Here is an 18,280-nt window from a genome sequence, read left to right on the forward strand (position 1 = left end):
TTGTAAAACGGTAAAAAGGGGCGTAACCTCAGCAAACGGGCGAAAATGGGAAAAAACGCTCAGCACCCGAGGTGTTTTTAAAAATATCAACTATGTATTTTTGTTGTCCATTCGAGTCCGTCACAGAAACGTTTTGTTATAGTTTGAACCTACACTGACCAAATCGAAAACTGTGGTGGTCGTGTAGTCGAATGAACCATCGACGTATATTGGCTGAGACAATCGGATTTACGCCATATATACGTCGATGCAAGGTTATCAGAAATACCGCGTAGATGAAAGCACGTGGAAGGTATTTGCATATCAAAGAACCCGGAAAAACTATGTGCAAATTTTATAAAAAGTATGTATCTACGTGTATCTACGTAATTTACCAAATTAATATATTCTTTATGTAGCTGTACAGTGTTTATATGCACCAAATTCGAAATCAACTAAGAAATAAAGTCATATTTGGGCATTATTGACGAGAAAATCGCAAAGCCGGTGTGGCGGGGATAGTAGTCCTAGGGCTGATAGTCCGTGTAACAATAGCCCGCATTGCTGAATGTTTTGGTTAGGCACACTATTGTTCGCGTATAGTATAGTATAGGGTATAGCTCTATGGAATAGGTGCCTTAGGGTTAGCGGTAGAATAGATCATGCTGCTTAATTGGTCAAATACAATGCTACCGGACTATGACTCCAGGGGGACTATATCCGCTGTCACACCGGCATCTTCCACCCTCAATATTATTGTCACGTGCAGTTATCCATCTCCTCACCAGAGAGTCGTGAGGTGACCGATAACGATTAAATAAAAACAAAAATTACATAAAATTTCTCAATAGGGTCATTCCATTGGTGATTGATAATATTCTTATGTAATTTCATCCAGAAGTATTAAGGTAGCAGGAAGGGTTGGGCGTTTGTGGTTTCTGAGTCTGAGGGGGTTGGTGTCTGTTGACTGTGCTTTAAGAGAGACTATGCATGGCGTCAGTCTCTCTTAAAGCACAGTCAACAGGCATTTGGTCTCAGTATTTGGGTTTTGATTGCCATGACTGTACCCCTGTAAAAGTCAGAGGAGGAGAAGTTTGGAATGATGAAAGCATTGAAGAAGAAGAAATGTTATTATTGAGGAAAGCAAAATTTATTATGAGACGAGAAGGCAGTGTCCTGACTTGATTATTTTGAAAATGGCAGTCTGAACACATTAAAAGGTGGAACATGGCATTTTATCGACTTTGAAGTGTTCCGCAGTTAAAGGGAGACTATAGGCAGCAGCTAGGTAGGCAAGATAAAGTCATACAAATTTGCCAATAGGAGACAGTCATATCTCTAGGCATGGCACCAGTCTCTCTTAAAGCACAGTCAAGAGGCATTTGGTCTTAGTATTTGGGTAAGTAGAGAATCAAGGCAGCTCAGAGAGCAATGATTGAACGATGCTGTGGACAAGTCCAAGGATACTGCATCAGTCACGACCAACTTCTCATCAGAAAGCGTCACCACCAGCATATTCAATGTTCAGTTCCAACCTGTACCAGTCCAATGCACGCCTGTCATGGTCAGCAGTGGTCAGCTTAGCGCGATATGGAACATTCTTCCGAAACTCAAGCGAGGGAAGTCTGCTCATTAGCCTATCTCGCGCACTGCTCCTTCTTGTCAAACATCGTAGTGAAATCGTGGTACAGTGGGGCGTCCTCGAGGATTGCAGCTGGTCGGACAGACGTGAGGTGGAATGTGGGCGGCTGCACTTCTTCGTTGATGTGCGATGGCAGATAGCACAGTTGTTGCGTTGCATGACAGCTGAAAGTGAATGTGATATCATAGAACTGAGGCGTTTGCAATGAGACTATAGGTGAAGTAGAAGCAAGGAGTGAAATGGGCCATCTTCCAGTGACTAATATACAGAGTAAGGGCACTGGGTGTTGTTAGATTCAGCATTGAATGTATTCCTCGTACAAGCGTGAATAGTGTGGACATACAGTGAGAGGTGAGAGACCCCTATTGACTACTTCTTGTAACTTTATCTTGGATATTATATTAGTATTGAACTTCTAGCCATGGAATATGAAGAAATTGAAGTTGTAGGCATGGAATATGAAAAATTATTCAACGGTGAAAGACATAATTCCATGAGGCTTTGCCGTGATCGCAAAGGACGCGACGCGATTGGTTCACATGCTAATGAGGTATGATAATGATAATTACCTCTATAATGCTACTTGGATAGCGACTGTGTTGTTGATTGCAACAGTGGTCTATGTCAATGTGTGCCTGTAATGTCAATGAAGTATGATGAGGTGATGACGATAGTGCAATTATTAAATATTGGCAAGAGATCATACTACAACATAGGTCTTGTTTTTGACAGATGACTGTGCGACATTCCCATTGGGTCTTGTTAGAGTCAGCGCTGCATGTATTCCTTGTACAAGCTTGAATAGTTGTGACGACTTTGAGGGGTGAGAGACCCCTATCGGCTACTTCGGCTAACTTTATCTTGCCTACCTAGCTGCTAGCAATAGTGCCCCTTTATCAAGACTGAAACCCACTGTGCGGGGCTAAGAAATTACCTTTATAATCCTAGTTGGATAACCACTAGATGATTTGAAGAGTGCTCTGTGGATGTGTGCCTGTAATGTCAATGAAAGTATGATGAGGTGATGACGATAGTGGAATGACGAAATACTGGAAAGAGACCTATTCCTAGAAGAACATATGTCCTGTTTTGACTAGGTGGCGCATTTTAGAATCAGCAGTGAGCACTGTGTGTAACATGGTGGAGGCAGCGGAGATAATAACTGTGTCGAAAGTATTGTTATAGGGCTTTCCCTAGGCCCATGGGGTTAAATTTACAATCCACGATTGAAAAGACGTAGTTTGATCGCTTTTAACTATAAATCCATTGAACAGTTCTGTTCCTTTAGTCAACCGATGACCTTTTGTTGGGCCATGATCGGGGATTGTAAACTGTAAATGTATTATGGACTGGGAGACGGGGGAAACACAAGTGAAATAGACCAAAACAAGTGATTTTGGGGCTTTGGTTTAGACGCATGCCCCACATGCGCCATGCGGGATTATACGGTTCATGTGAACTTGTTGACATCTACATGATCTAGTGCTGTTATTGGTCATGGTACATGGTAGGCCTAATCATCATGGCTATATGTTTCAGGAAAAGCTCGGAGTAAAATGAACTGCCGATGAATAATGATGTTGTTCATGTTTACCATGTTTGCTAGTACATAGCCATAGGGTATGCACTGGCCAGTGCACTTTCTGCACGTCGTCATGGTCATGTACGTGATACCTTGCATATTTTGTTTTTTGAATGCGCATGCTTTTTGGGCAAAATCACTTGTACCAACACTAATGAATAATGTCTTCTTATCCCTATGACTCCATACACAGTGAGGGCATTGTCCCATTCCCATCAAATGGTAACTTATTGTACCGTATTAGGGTGGAAGTTGGGGAGCAGATACCTACCGTTGCACGTCTGTCATAATCAGCAGTGATGAGCTTAGCGCGATATGGAACATTCTTCAGAAACTCAAGCGAGGGAAGTCTGCTCATTAGCATATCTCGCGCACTGCTCCTTCTTGTCAAACATCGTAGTGAAATCGTAATGGAAAACGTCTGGCTTTGCGCCAGACGTTGAGACTAATAAGTGAAGAACTAATAGGTAAAGAACTTCTACTTGCGCGAGACTGCTCTGATAAAATTATCATTGCAGAGACTACGGTGACGTACACTTATATTTTTTACAATCAAAAATGCCCTCAAAAGACGACATGGAGTGATTATTTTATTGATATTTCCTACTATATACCTTCCAATTATCACTTTATACAAATAGATCGGCGTTAGGTCGCATGCTTTTCTTTCCTGGTGACACTATAAAGCAAAATAGTTGCAACCCCGTAAATGCGCTATAAGTCCAATAATAAGTGACGGTGACCCGTTATAAATGTTTCGCCAGCTTCGCTTTTTTGCCGCTACGCGGCGCGTTGGGCCCTTGCGTCAAGATAAGAAAATAAATCTTGATGCTCTTTTTTCGTCACGGTAATTGAAGAGGTTAAAAAGTGCGCCATTTTGCACAAAATGGCGCCGTTGTTGTCAGCGGTTTACACATGTAACATGCAATGACATGTTTTCGCGAGGAGATGTAATCTCTAAGCCTATTTTTTGACTGTCTGAAACGAGCCGTCTCCGAAATCAAATTGGTTTCAAAACGGCCTCCAAATTCACTTGAGATTTTAACTAATTTCCGTCTATCGATTTGGCTTTAAAATATGTTTTTCATCAACCGATAAGGGTACTTGTTAACATGGTAGTGTTTTAAGAGCAATTCATGTTATGGTTTAAGCGCATGCACTGTGTTTATTACGTACTCGATACGAATACGTTTTTTCTGAGTAATGGCCGCTGATGAGAGAGTTAAGACGGTAAAAGAAAGCTTCTTTGAAGTATTTTTTTAGTTTTATCGTCTTAAGTTTTAAGACTAGTGGTCGTGGATGTGAGGGGTGAGGAGTGAGGGTTGAGGGTTGAGCAGTACTAAACAGAAATAATCTGACCACAAACGACTAACTCAACCTGAAATTTTTTAACTAAAATACCAAATAAGATCAATAGATGGCACTATACAAACATCACCAGATATGTTGCATGTACAATACATTATAAACAATGTCGTAAAATAAGAAGCAACAGTGCTCCGTGCATAACAAGAACAACAGAAGTAATTGATACAAAAGCTAGAATGAGAAGCAACACTTTTTATATAAGCTAACTGAATGAGCAGCATTTTGATTACTTACGACTTGTGTATTTGTAGCAAACCTTTTTACCCCCGAAAATGGCTTCGACTGAACCTTTTGGACATGGGTAAGCTGCAAAAGGAATTGAAGCCACATGTAAAACCGAAGGCTGGGTATATTAGGCAAGCCGCTCGCCGAACAGGCATCATTTTTTGCCCTGTTTGGGGAACCGCTTGCCGATCAGCAGTGAAAATCATCCCAGTTTGGTAAGCCGGTGTAAAATGAATGGACGTCCTAGGAATGCAGGACCCCATACAATAGCTGTGTATTGTCAACGAATGTTTGTATGGTTTGGTTAGCTACAGCTACATAATCTTAAACAAAGAAACTCGGCGACTCTATTCATTTTAACAAAAGGACCGGACTTAGATTCCGGGGGACTTGCATTTCTTTTACACCGGGCTTGCGAAGTAGTCTCTTCCGAAAAGGAATTGATGAGTATTGCAACACTTAGCAGATCATGGTAAAGGAGACACAGCAGTAATGTACATGTACAAACAAATGGCATACTGCATGCCAGTGCCCTGCATTCTAACTAAAAAGCTAGAACTCTGACGCGGTGGTTATTAAAATGTATCAGTTTTGCTTTACAACGCGATCAGATATGGTAGACCCTCCTTATACCGTGTTGGAGGGGTATAGATATGCGCCGCCTACAATTCACCCCTTAAAATGAATTATAAGTATGTTCTCTAATGTTTCCTCTGTGTCTTCATTTCCTTCCAAGGTAAGTAGTTTGTCTGGTTATCACTTTCTCGTACGGGAAAAACTGAGAAAAGGAAACCCGCCAAATATTGAGGGGAAACACTCAGAAGGGGACACTCAAAACGTTGCACCGAAGTAAAAATAATGTTAAATTTCGATTAAAATCCTCTTATCTTCCGATACTGAATCGCCGGCGGGAGGGGGGTCAACCGGAGAGATTACTAACCTGCATTCTTGATGCAAACATGGGCAAATCCGATCTTGCCCACTGTAGTACCGGCTGGACATGACTGAGCTGAAAGTGTAATAAGGAAATAAAATTTAGACATTTACACTGTAATATAAAGCACTTGAAGACATATTAGGTACGTCACATTCAGAAAATAATCGTCGGTATTATAAATCTTATTAGCATAACGAAGTAATTTTAATTGGAAGTTAAATATCTTGGAGCAGCGCCACCAATTGGCAACCCAAATACAATATTTCTGATCCAGTATGTGGTTTTCATTTGGGCCAAATACCCCCCCTTTCTTCTATATCTTAAAAATTACAATCAGAATCAATTTAATAACCTATATGTACATCAAAAATTGGCAACCTGATAGCCGCGCAATGTAAACCAATGCTGGTTGCACGTAATGGACTTAATCCACCTGCTTCCCGACACGTTCCCCCGGCCGTGAGTTTTTCTCTTAGTACGGTCGCAGAGATACAAAGATTTTAGTCCAGTAGCCCATAGTTTCCGCCAAGTTCATGCATCATTCCCATACGAGTCCCGTATTGTATGGGAAAGATGAGGCGGGAACCTGTATGGAGAAGGTGGATCATATCCATTAGATGGGTTATGGGTGTAATCATATGATGGGCAGCTCAGTGAGAAATCTACAATACTAACCTCGGATATGTTTGCACCGATTTTTCTCTCTGACATAGTGGTCTGGACATTTGACAACTGAAAAGACGCATATACATTATTCGAAAAAATTAAAGATTGAATTCAGAATTGACAGACACTCCTAGAAAGCATACCATGCAGTTATATTAGCAATAACAAATTTCTGTTGCTTACAAAGTTATTTTGACACATTCACTTACAGTTGCATTTTCTTTCTTCCGCAGCCCTTGTGTAGCCAATGGGACATCCTAAAATCAAGACAGGATAATTTATAATTTGTAATTTGTAATTTATTTGGCCAACATAATAATTAAAGTACATGTATGAGATTTTTAACAGTGGAAATAACGGCCAGGGACACAGCCAAGATCAACAGTTAGATCGCTTACGGCTGTGCCCATGCTGAAATAAAATAGATTTAAGAGAAATGACAAACCAACATAAAAAGTACCTCTGGGTAAGAACCTGTATGGAACAGCTAGATACACAAAAGGGTTAGCATGAAATTTACTCGAATTGTAATGTTTTTTATATTAAAAATCAGGAATGAGCACATACATAAACTCGTTGCATTCCTATGATATCGATAAAATACAATATGAGAAAGAAAACAGTTGGACCAAAAGAGAACAAGATTCTGTAAAATATTTGATTTCCTAAGAAAAGTCAGTAAATTTGGTCAAGTTTAAATCCAAATTAAGTTGAAAGTTTCGGAGAATTCTCAGTTTTGAGTAGTTCAACCGTACTTGGCATCAACGCTCGATATCAACAATTGATTGCGGGAAGAGATGAACCGGGATATTGTTATCTTATGAAAAATATGGCCATAATCTAAGGACTTTAACTCACCATTCATTTTATGTTACTTACCTCGTCCTTTGTAGCAATATTTCTTTCCATAAATTTTAGCCAGTATAGTTCCCTCAGGACAGGCCGCAGCTGGAATAGAATAGCCAGCAAGATAACAGTATAACAATATACAAAACAAAGTAAACAATATCCTACCAAACCTTCAGCATTTCATGCCAGTTTAGGTATATCGACCCCCATACAGATGTTTCGTGGGGGTCGATGTCATCAAGATTTGCCCTGATAACCGTTTGATAAGACAGTAGAACAATCGAAATTTAGCCCAGGTCCGAGCAAGCTTTGTCTAAAGACAATAGACCGTGTATTGCGCTATGCCTGAATTATTTAAACTGTAAGGTATGGGGGAAAACCGTGAGGAACTTATTTAAGTGAAAATATACTTACGATGAGGCCTGTAGCATACCCTTTTCTCATCGTGGAAGTATTCCACTGAACCACGAGGACAGCCACCACCTTGAAAAAGAGAAACGCGATCAAATCTTTCTTGAAAAATTGATTAATTATCCGTTCTGGACACTTAAATTGGCTGCTACAAAAAGATTGATGAATGAAAGTTGTGTTTGGCAGAATGGTCCTCTACTTACTTGTTGGGACTTGGCAAACCCGTTTACCATTGACTGTAGCCACCTTCGACCCGGCTGGACAATTAGGTTCTAAAACAGAAAAAACAACACAATCAAACGATCATCAAAGGAGCTTAGTTGAAACCTTATAATGTGACGCCTAATTTTTCGTGATAGCTGCATTTTTACTTTACCCCGAAATGCTGTCACGAATTTAAGCTTTTTGGATTTGGCCAACGGCCTACGTAGCTATTTCATGCCTGGTTACAGCGGTTAACATATCGCCATGTGTAAATATGTCATTTTCTCACTGCATATTTTGTAAACTTTGAATTGATTGTATAGTGGCAGCAACATCCGAGGTCAAAATACAGTGTTTGAATTCTTACCATGAGGCTTCGCGCAGACCTTTTTACCATTGAGTGTAATCTCGTTGTACCCATGAGGACAATTTTTGCCTGAAAATAGAAAGCGTGTACATTTGATTGATAATATGTCAAAGACTTCTCAATTGAATTCTTATGTTTACAAGCTCGCACGTAATCAATTAGTAAAATAAATCACTAATACTTGGACAAATTCATAATTGTGAATCTCTTTGAAATAAATCCTTTAGTTTTACCTTGGTTCGGCCAACATGATATGACCTCGTTGTTGACAACGAGGGCAATGTAGCCTCCTGGACATGCGCGATCTGAAAGAAAATATTCTAATTCATTTTTGTATTGGTTATCGTCAATTGGTGGATCGTTGCTAGTATTCTGAAAAAAATCTCCAATCTTTCAAGCATGAAGCAAGCCATGTCAATCTTTTAAACTCAGTGACGAACGTTTACTGCGTCATTTTGATACCAGTAGGTCAAAAGAGGAAACGGAGCTTCCACACAAATTAATTCCATGAACACAGTTTCAAACACACATGTAATTTGTAAGTGCATACAGAAAATGCCAATCAATGATGCCGATCTTGATTTGAATGCGTCAACCTTTGTACTTAAAAATTGATTCAGGAAAAGTGACTCACATGTGCATTTTCCTTTAGTGAATATGAATCCAACTGGGCATTCTGAAAAAAATTAAGATAGCGTTTCATTAATTTTTAAATTAATCAAAAATTTTTTTAGATACAACGTTATACGATTCAAATTAATCAAAAATGTTTTTAGATACAACGTTATACGATTTAAATCAATCAAAAATGTTTTTAGATACAACGTTATACGATTCAGCAACACATATGTATTAAACAGTCGGAGGATATCATTGTGTGGCCCAATAATGTTGCGGCAAGAAAATTTCAAGATGCAACCGATTCGTGGTATTTTAAGAACTCTATGTATGATTCTTTAACCTTAATTGGCACTGTTACATTGGTTTAAAATGATGAAAGCAACATTAAGGTTTTAGGATCGATAGCCTTTGCCACGCCGATTTTATTTTTGTAAAAGCCCCCTTTTGACAGAATATGTTATCTCGTGCCAGATAAGTTGTTGAAGTCCTGCTACCATTTTCTAAGCCATTTTCTTCATATTTGTGACCAATCATGCATCTACCTACTTCTCTTTTTGCAAGACATCCTTGTTCCGTCTTGAACTTGTTCGTATCCTTCAGGACAAGCCGCAACTGAAGAAAAAAACAAATTCCATTCAACGAAAATACGTTCATCCATGATCGTTAAAGATTTTTGCTTTTGTGAGGTTTGTTACAATGGCTTTAGTGAATCGAAAGTCCTTCCTGAAAGTCGTCAGGAACCAATATGACACAGGGACTCTCTCAATGAGGTCGAAATTTGCAATAACTTGGATAACATAGATTCTCAGAAGATTTCTAGTAAAGCTGGCATGCATGCGGCCAAGTTAGAAAACACAAACGTAAATGAGAATATGTTCAATCTTTTCTAGAATCGTGTATGCACTTGTGTTTCCTTTTTACAAACTTGTACTACACTAGGTTCGAATCTTTATATAACATGCTTTCACTGCTCAGTTTTCAAGACTTGCAACCTCGTGTTGTACTTTACTCGGTAACAATACTGTGGGAGAATCAATGAGTATCAATTGATAATTTCAAAGCATTTCTAATGTACTTACATTCACACTTTAAGTTACGCACCCTGAAGCCAATTGGGCAGTCTGAAAAACAAAATATCACGCAATAAAAAATTGTGCAAAAAACTTAATGCGGAGGTCAATGTAGGTCTTCTACGTTTCAGCTAACTCTGTCAAGCCTACCAGGTGCATTGGTTTAAAATTTTGGTAGGGTGACACACGGCAAACCCAGGTCGCAAATTCGAATAAGATTCATCAGATTCTTCAGATTCTTCTAGTTAAGATCTTATTTCGTGTACATGTGTTTGTGCAATCGCTATAAAATCTTGAAAAAGTCTTAGAATCTTTTAAGAATCTTGTAACGAATATACACGCACATGAACACGAAACCCAATAAGATCTTAACTAAAAAAAATAAGGAAGTGACTACTTGGCAAGCCCGGCTTACCAAACAGCGACTTTTTCTTGTCCTGAATGGAGAGCCGAACTCATTAATATTAAAGTAAAGTCTCCAGCTCGCCAAACAGGGTAGATTTTTTACCTGTTTGGCAAGCCCGGCTGGCCGAACAGGGTGGCTTTTTAGTGCTGTTTGGCAAGCGGCTCTCCAAACAGGACAAAAAAAGATGCCTGTTCGGCGAGCGGCTTGCCAAATAGACCCGGCCTAAAAATAAAATCTTATACGGTTTTTCGACATGTAAGGTTGTTGCAGGACAACTATAAAGGCTGAACGACACAATCCAAGCTAGGGAAACTTTGTGTAGTTATCCTGAAAATGACGTGTGCGCTTACACTAAGTACGGTTAATGAATGTAATAGCTACAGTTATACACTAAGTTTTCCTACACACGCATTGCATCCGCATTGGTCATTTACGGAAGTAGTTCCTTCGTCGGGGGAAACATCAATGTACTATGTGAGAAGATAGGGACCGATAGGGACAACCTTATTAGAAGGGGTAACAAAGTTGGTGATATCGAAACGAATGACATAGGCAGCGTGATCAGGGATCTTACACTGATGAGAGACAGGGGTGACTATCTTTGATAGAGATGAGCTGTCAGATGCTATTACGCATCTAGCATGCGAATGATAAGTTGACCTTTGCCCCCCCCCCCGCGGCAGAGGATCCATGAGAATTTTTCTTTCATAAATAGACTTTGACACATGTATTTTGTTTTTACGTTCTTGTCTTGTTCAATGCACCTTTTCTTGTAAGCGCACAATGCACAATACTGTAAAATGTACAAGAGTACGATAAATAAACTATACGCAGAAAATCGTCAAATCGGACAGACTGTAAGCCTTTGTTTGACAAACTCTATAAGATGCAATTATCAAAGGTACCGGTGGACTTATCGCCTGTCCTTACCGCATGTCTTAGCCAAAACGCTCTTAATTTTGCTGGAAAGATCACTGAACGAGCTTGCTCGAATGACATTCTCCTTTCCATTTGCCATTAGCTCCAACTCTTGTTCATTGATACGATGTCCGATGCCAACAGCGATGATTCGTTGAGTAAGTGCCCTCAGATCATCAGATACCTTGCCAACACTTTTATGGTCAGTTGCCTTTCCGTCGGTGAGCACTATGACCATGCTCTTAACGCCATTGCCTCGTCGGCCGTGGGTGCTGGTAAGAGCTTGGACTCTGGTCAAATAAAGTGCCTTTGCTGTGTAGGTAGCGCCAGGGACATGTCTGAAAGATGACAAAACCTTTCATTTTATTTCAATTGTCGTTGTGGCTAATATTTTGATAAAACAAGTCATAGGTATTTCGAACTCCTTTCGCGGGGAGATGTCGACTTGGAAGAATAGAGACCGATGATATGTATGGGTGTTGGTCCCAAGGTAAATTTGACGCATTTAATTCAACCAGTAGCCTAACCTCTGATGATCCAACAAGCGAGGTATTCAGTCTGGTCTACCCCGCACCTTGTGGAATGCGTCCTAAGGTAACTGTGGTCTTTTTTCTTGTTAGCTACCACGAACTGGGGTATCTAACATTAGAACATAATGTTTTATTAGAACAACACTCACGGTATGTCCACGATGGCTTTCTGGAGTGTAGCAAAGTTCTTGTACTGGTTCAGCCTGATCACCTCCGTTGCACCTGTTGAGTATCTCACGACACCAACCTGAACATGATTGGGCCCTATCTTTCCGAGAGATGCCACAAGATTAGCCATGAATGCCTTCATCTTCTTGAAGTCAGTGACGCCAGCACTGCTGTCGACCACGAATACGATATCGATCTTTTTCAAACATGGCGGGCCTAGAAAAAGAAGAAATGTGTTTAATCAAAAGAATGACATTTTGGTACCGTATGGTTATGAAACGATTTGAAGAAAATTTTGGGTTTGCCTTCTTATTAATACAGGAAGAGTTCCTCTTAGATGAGAACTCGTGTTTTGGTCAATACTCGATTGCGTGAAGAGGCATGCATAATGGAATGCAACAAGAAGGTAAATTTTGATTAACTTGGTGAATATAATACATTGGGTAGTAAAGGTCCTTGGCTATCATGCATCCATTAAGTGTTGTCCAGTTTGTCATGTATAAAGAGAGGAGATTGAGATCAGGGACGTATCACGGATCCGTATACGGATACGGATAGAAATGTACGCATAATTCGTACTCTTTCTATAGTTTTATCCGTACGCATCCTTGATAAGTCGCTGTTCTCAACCTCCTTAATAATGGGCTTTTCGGCGGCTAATAAGGATACTGTTTGCAGAAATCAGCGGTTGTTTGGTAAGCCTGGCTCGCCAAATAAAATCACTTCATCCATGAAATTAATTGTCAAGAGACTCACCTGGTTTTGCCTTACAGTTCGACAGCGGTATACACTTAGTTCCAGACAGAACGTAGCCAGATTTGCACTCGCAGCCTTCCACTGGTGGCTTGTTACAAATGAAGTTGCCAACTGGATTCGCGCATGTATTGGGACAGGAGTTGGCATTCTGTGAATAGCGTTGCCCGGGTCCACATTTCTTGGCTTTAATAAAAAGAAGGAACTGGATTTGCCGAAATTTGAAGATATGGAAATTATTGCACGGACGCCATATTGAAAACCCTGATTAAGACAAGCTATACCAATCTTTAATTGGTGCGTGAACTTTTTACAAAGCATGGTCTGATGCAATGCCTACGATTTGTAATTCAATTTGTGATGGGTACGTAGAGGATTTAGCCAAGGAATTTCATCATCAAATATCGACTGGCATTATAAGACAAATTAATTCAGCAGACTTACGGCAAAAGTCTGTTGTCCTCCATTTTTTTACTCGGTATCCCCTGTTAGTACATTTATTGGCGAAAGCAGCCAAAGCCGCACAGGACTGTTCCTTAGCTAGGGCGACATTTCCACCAAGCGCACACACGTCATAACGACAACCATGAAACTGTTTCATATGCCCAACTTTGTTGCTTCTAACACAGGCGCCAAAAGGTCCGTTGGTATCCTTTATGTAACCGCAGTATTTGTTGGTGGCGACCTCGGTCTTCAGCGGTTCGAAACATTTAATGACAGGTGCTGGTTTCTTGCAGCTGAAGAGGGAATACAGCTAGGTATGCAACATACAATTTCATGTGCTAACGACAAGAAGTGTGGGCAGTTCCCTTGAATCGCGCTCCCCTTTAGGTTTAGATTTATTCATCGACTTTGGATATGCATCTCTAAGTTATTGAAGACAAACGCACTATCAAAAAATAAATTGATTAAGATTATTTACAATTAGATCTACTTCGCGTTTCTAAAGTCGTGATGATGTTATATTCTACTACCAACCTCATTCAATGAAGTCATCGATCAAGCATTGAATATGTTGAAGGGTTGGACGACCGTCATCATATTTACTAAGCATTCACGGCATTTTTACTTTCTTAAAATGAATAAGTTTTATAACAGTGAACGATAGAAGGTGTTTTAGGTAGAGACAAGGTCTACCTCACTTCCTCGACGAGCCACACTCACTTCTTAGACGGCATATCTGAATCATCAGCCACTTGATAGCTGTTACCAATCTCGTTGGCGTCGTGGGTAGGCTTGCCTTCCTTGGTCACCCAATCGTCATTCTTGCCGTTGCAGTTACCACAGATGCCGTTCATCTTGCCGCGGAAAGTACCTAGAATCAAATGGGTAAATGTCGTTTTTTACCAGCTCATGAACCGAAGCGTACGATTTAGGGGGATACCTGTAACGATTTAATGTTCAAAATCCCATATGGGACTCATGAAATGGAAGTGGAACACAAATCTAAAACTTTTATGGTTAATTTTAAAAACGAGATTTGGGACACCCGTAAAACCCAACCCATGAACACCCGTTGTCCGATGTAGCATTCGAAAATGTCTACTGGCCCCATTGTATTCTGATGGGTTGCCGGACAGGGGTGTAAATGTAGTGTTGGGTTCTATTGAGGCCATGACATGTAGGAGACCTTTCCCTAGACATTTTATCATACAGACACAATTCAAATTTTACATCAAAACGCTCCGTCATCAGAAAGTTGCCATATAAATACAATATAAATTCCTCATGGAAAGCTGAAAGGTCATTTCCGATCTTTATTTGGTCAGATGACTTACCATCTACAGTCGCAGAAGCCATGTAGTCTCCATTGTATCTGATGCTAATTTTACAATCCTTGGCAGTGGCCGTCATATATCCACCAGAATAAGTTACGTCGAAGTGACCGAACTTGTTCAAGGCAGGCATGGAAATACGTTCGCCGTCGGCCTGAAAATAGTTTAACACACAAGTATTATACGAGTGAATATTCTTGTGCAAGAATGTGATCAAGAGCCATCTTTCCATTTCGAGAATGCTTCAGACTGGTATATTGGCCAAGTGACCTTTAATGAATTCACACTATAGGCCTGGTCGTTCACTATCTTTAATTTTAACTTGGCTGTATCTCTTTCATTTATGCCAGGTACCCGTGACGTTAAGTTGAATTTTACGCCATGAGTCCAAATTAATTTGAACAACCAGACCCAGACCTGTAGAAGGGTATGCAGTTGTCACAACACTGTGTTACTTGGTAAATTGAAGAGAAAAAAAATATTCGACAACCTTGTGACACGCGTGTCTTCTATCATGAAAAATAGTATGACAATTAGGAGGAAAAAAACAAGTGGGTCGGATTCGCGAATATTTTGTTGCGTATACGCTGCATTTCTATCTTAAACTGGTTTAAAGATACTACTAGCACCAAAGTATTCCGACCTGTCTGAAAGCGATGGCTTATCAGACGCTTCTGCATCACTTATATGAAGTCATCAGAGCCCGCCAATCACTCGTGTCGTTAATTCTACTGATGCGTGAATACCATTTACTTTCAACAAAGAACAAAGGTAAACCATTAGACTCACGAATGCTATCCTGCCTCTCTGAAGTCTGATGACATGTCCAAACATCTTCAAGTCAACGCTTCTGACATATGAAACAGCGTGGTTGCCACGGTATTCCTGCTTCGTCTCGATCTTGAAAGCGCACTTATCTTTTTGATCAAGGGACTTAGCCGCCGTGTACTTGCATATACCCTGGAAGTTGATTTTCTGGTGGTCGAATGTGTAGTAGTGTGGGTCTCCTTGGAACCTACACTTGCAAGCTGTTAAATAGTGAATGAGGAGGTTCATTTTATTAATATAAGCTCAAAAAGGCTATGGTCCGGTCATTGAAAACAAGAGAGCCTTAAATTTTGCCTTCTGACCTTCAGTAAAGCTACCCTTCCCAATGCTCTTGCACATCACATTAGTTTCAGGCATAAAGTGTCTAACTTGTTTTGAGAAGCAGTCCCGGTTGTGTATGTGACATTTTCGATTTAAAACACCGTGCATGTCGTGGCATATCATTGAAATTATTGATAAGATAACGTTTTGTTTAATGACCACGTTATTGACTCAATGCACATCCTATCTTTTACATGCATTTGTCATTTTCCGCTTCGAATTCCTTCGGGTGTATTATAAACCTCTTTTTCATCTGATTGAACAGAGTTCTAATTAAAATGTTCATATAACTGTCGGCTAACGATAAATTGTGATTTATTAAATTACGCCAAAAAAATAATTTGTACTAATAGGGCCGTTTAGACGACAGAAAAAAGGCCCGATGAGATCCGATCGAATCCCAATGCGGTCTAAATTTCCCTGGTGTAAACGCAAACCGATCGGGTCTCATGTGGTCCCATCGGGTCTTCAAGTGGTCCACCTCTTTTGCTGGTTCCACCGGGGCTAACCCGGATGCATCCGGATCAAATTTGGTCGTCTAAACGCGATTGGGCCTAATGCGGTGTCATCTGGACTAATTTTTTTACCTACACGCATGCATATTGGATATGTTACTTCGGCAATACTTCCTTTCATTATAAACACGTGTATTTTCGCGGGAATTAATGTCGTTTTGATTGTACTAATTAGTCAAAATTGTCTCTTGTAATATACTACTTACGCACGGGTGGAATGCACGCCTCTGAAACGAAATGAACAACATTTTTTTTCAGGAATGATTTTATGACCAAAATCCATCATCCCCTTAGAATTAAGGAGCATGTCATTGAAAGCCAGTATGTTGCTTACTCAAACCACGAGTGTTTTAAACCCTTGAACCCAGCTATAAATCATTGGATGAACTGAATCATTAAGACCATATCTTGCACTGAAGGTTTCACGTAAATCTACAATCGGCCTTTCAGTGCAAATCTGAGATAAAAGCCTTTACTGGTCTTAGGGCCCTTCGACTGAACGGTTACAAAAAATCAAAAGTTCTGCAAAGCTATCTAATTTCTCGCCAGAGTTAGACTGGGAACCAATAATTATTGCCTAAGTACAGTAGTGGCTCGCTGTGATTGATGGCATGAAAGCAACGACGCTCTATCAATGTAATACTTCAACTCTAATTTATTTCTTTAAAACCAGAAAGGCTACAGTTTCTGAGACCAGTTTTGGACTACATGTATATGCCAGCTTATTTTTCGAGTATCATTTGACACTTACTCTCTTTTGTAAACATCCAGAAGTTGGGGTTGGTTTTGCTGGACACTTGATTTGGTTGACACACGTAACGCTTCAGATAGCAATTCTTCAGGTAATAGACGGCAGAGTAACAGTCATCTCTCGCATTACACTCGGCGAGACACGTGTCCATGTGTATATCTGTGAACGTGATGAGGGCGTGTCCGGCGCAGTTGCCGATTTGTTTGGTGTATGCGCACTTGTGACCTGTCAAAGGAAAGGATTGCCATGAGCAAAATCGTTCATGGCGTGCCGTAAATCATCAAACTTTCGAGGGATTCGGGACAGAGATTTCGTGAATAACCTCTTTTCGTGAAACTCGTGAAGAATATTTTTTGTTTTATTGGATAAGCCCAAAGAATTGTCATTATTTGCCAAATCAAGCCCAATGAATAAATATGATTACGTACAAGCTACATTGCCGTTGCCATCGCCAATATAACGGCATTGTCGTTAACCGGAGACCAACGACAGTTGGCAGTTTACCGAGGATTAAATTTACCAACATTATACTTAGTTATTATGGTAAAGGCAAAAGCAAAGCCGCGTTATTGTTTGCTAATATCATCTGAAATCAAGTCCTGCAACAGCCCATACAAAATAAACTTGCCTGGTACGGTGCTGCACTCATCTGCAAATCATAAAAATAAAGGGAATAAACATGAGTCGGGCATCTTACTCATACAAGTCATAAAAGTCATGCTAGTAGTAAGGAAATAATAGAAAACTAACAACGAGCTTCAAGATGATAAGCTGAATGTAATTTCACTAATGACTTATTTATTCAAATGAAAGTAACACGTGACAAATTGTGCCAAGATGACATCATTCCGGATCCATAATTGAAGAGGTCGACATCATTATGGTTGTTGGTGTCCTCGGCAACATGAGAGTGAGTAAAGTCAAACACCTCACTATATGAACTTGAGCTTTCGTCCCAGAACACACAATCAAAGTTGGTCCGAAGTGCACAGTACGCATACTAACCTCAACATTAGTCATGTTATTGATTTTACTGAGCGATAATATGTTTTAAAAACCAGCAACGCCTTTAAACAAATGGCTGCACAGCATATACGATTGTGGGATGCGTGCTTACCTGTTCTGACACCAACACTGTAGTCTGTTGATGACCTCAGTGATATTTCGTTCTGGTTACAGAGGTTGTTCTTCAGAAGACATTGCTTTGCCGACTTGGAATACATGATGCTCACGCAGTCCATTCGGTTTGAACACTCAATCTGGCAAGCCTGCAGGCTCAGCTTGTGGTATGTCTTGAAGTTGTACCGATTGCAGTAGCCCGCAACTGTCTTAAACTTGCAAAGGTTACCTGAATGACATTTTTAAATGAAACATGTAGAAAAACTGTATTAAAA

The 18,280-nt window shown here is 40.1% G+C and overlaps 1 protein-coding gene across 1 annotated transcript in view; it reads right to left on the reverse strand.

Moving 5' to 3' along the window:
• The window catches only part of LOC135482717 (uncharacterized), an 86,455-nt gene that overhangs the window by 24,425 nt on the left and 43,750 nt on the right, over window positions 1-18,280 (reverse strand). Inside the window, exons 51-73 of the mRNA XM_064763015.1 lie at window positions 18,004-18,234; window positions 17,515-17,535; window positions 16,887-17,111; window positions 16,342-16,362; window positions 15,261-15,499; window positions 14,475-14,625; window positions 13,861-14,011; window positions 13,141-13,433; window positions 12,700-12,882; window positions 11,925-12,159; window positions 11,258-11,583; window positions 9,931-9,972; window positions 9,398-9,463; window positions 8,865-8,906; window positions 8,464-8,535; window positions 8,231-8,299; window positions 7,863-7,931; window positions 7,663-7,731; window positions 7,279-7,347; window positions 6,609-6,656; window positions 6,409-6,465; window positions 5,737-5,805; window positions 4,806-4,877 (exon numbers count right to left, since the gene is read on the reverse strand). Coding sequence (XP_064619085.1) covers window positions 4,806-4,877; window positions 5,737-5,805; window positions 6,409-6,465; window positions 6,609-6,656; window positions 7,279-7,347; window positions 7,663-7,731; window positions 7,863-7,931; window positions 8,231-8,299; window positions 8,464-8,535; window positions 8,865-8,906; window positions 9,398-9,463; window positions 9,931-9,972; window positions 11,258-11,583; window positions 11,925-12,159; window positions 12,700-12,882; window positions 13,141-13,433; window positions 13,861-14,011; window positions 14,475-14,625; window positions 15,261-15,499; window positions 16,342-16,362; window positions 16,887-17,111; window positions 17,515-17,535; window positions 18,004-18,234 — 2,820 coding nt within the window. The remainder of the gene's footprint in view (window positions 1-4,805; window positions 4,878-5,736; window positions 5,806-6,408; window positions 6,466-6,608; window positions 6,657-7,278; window positions 7,348-7,662; window positions 7,732-7,862; window positions 7,932-8,230; window positions 8,300-8,463; window positions 8,536-8,864; window positions 8,907-9,397; window positions 9,464-9,930; window positions 9,973-11,257; window positions 11,584-11,924; window positions 12,160-12,699; window positions 12,883-13,140; window positions 13,434-13,860; window positions 14,012-14,474; window positions 14,626-15,260; window positions 15,500-16,341; window positions 16,363-16,886; window positions 17,112-17,514; window positions 17,536-18,003; window positions 18,235-18,280) is intronic.

Source organism: Lineus longissimus, chromosome 2 (assembly GCF_910592395.1).
Source record: "Lineus longissimus chromosome 2, tnLinLong1.2, whole genome shotgun sequence".
NCBI lineage: Eukaryota > Metazoa > Nemertea > Pilidiophora > Heteronemertea > Lineidae > Lineus > Lineus longissimus.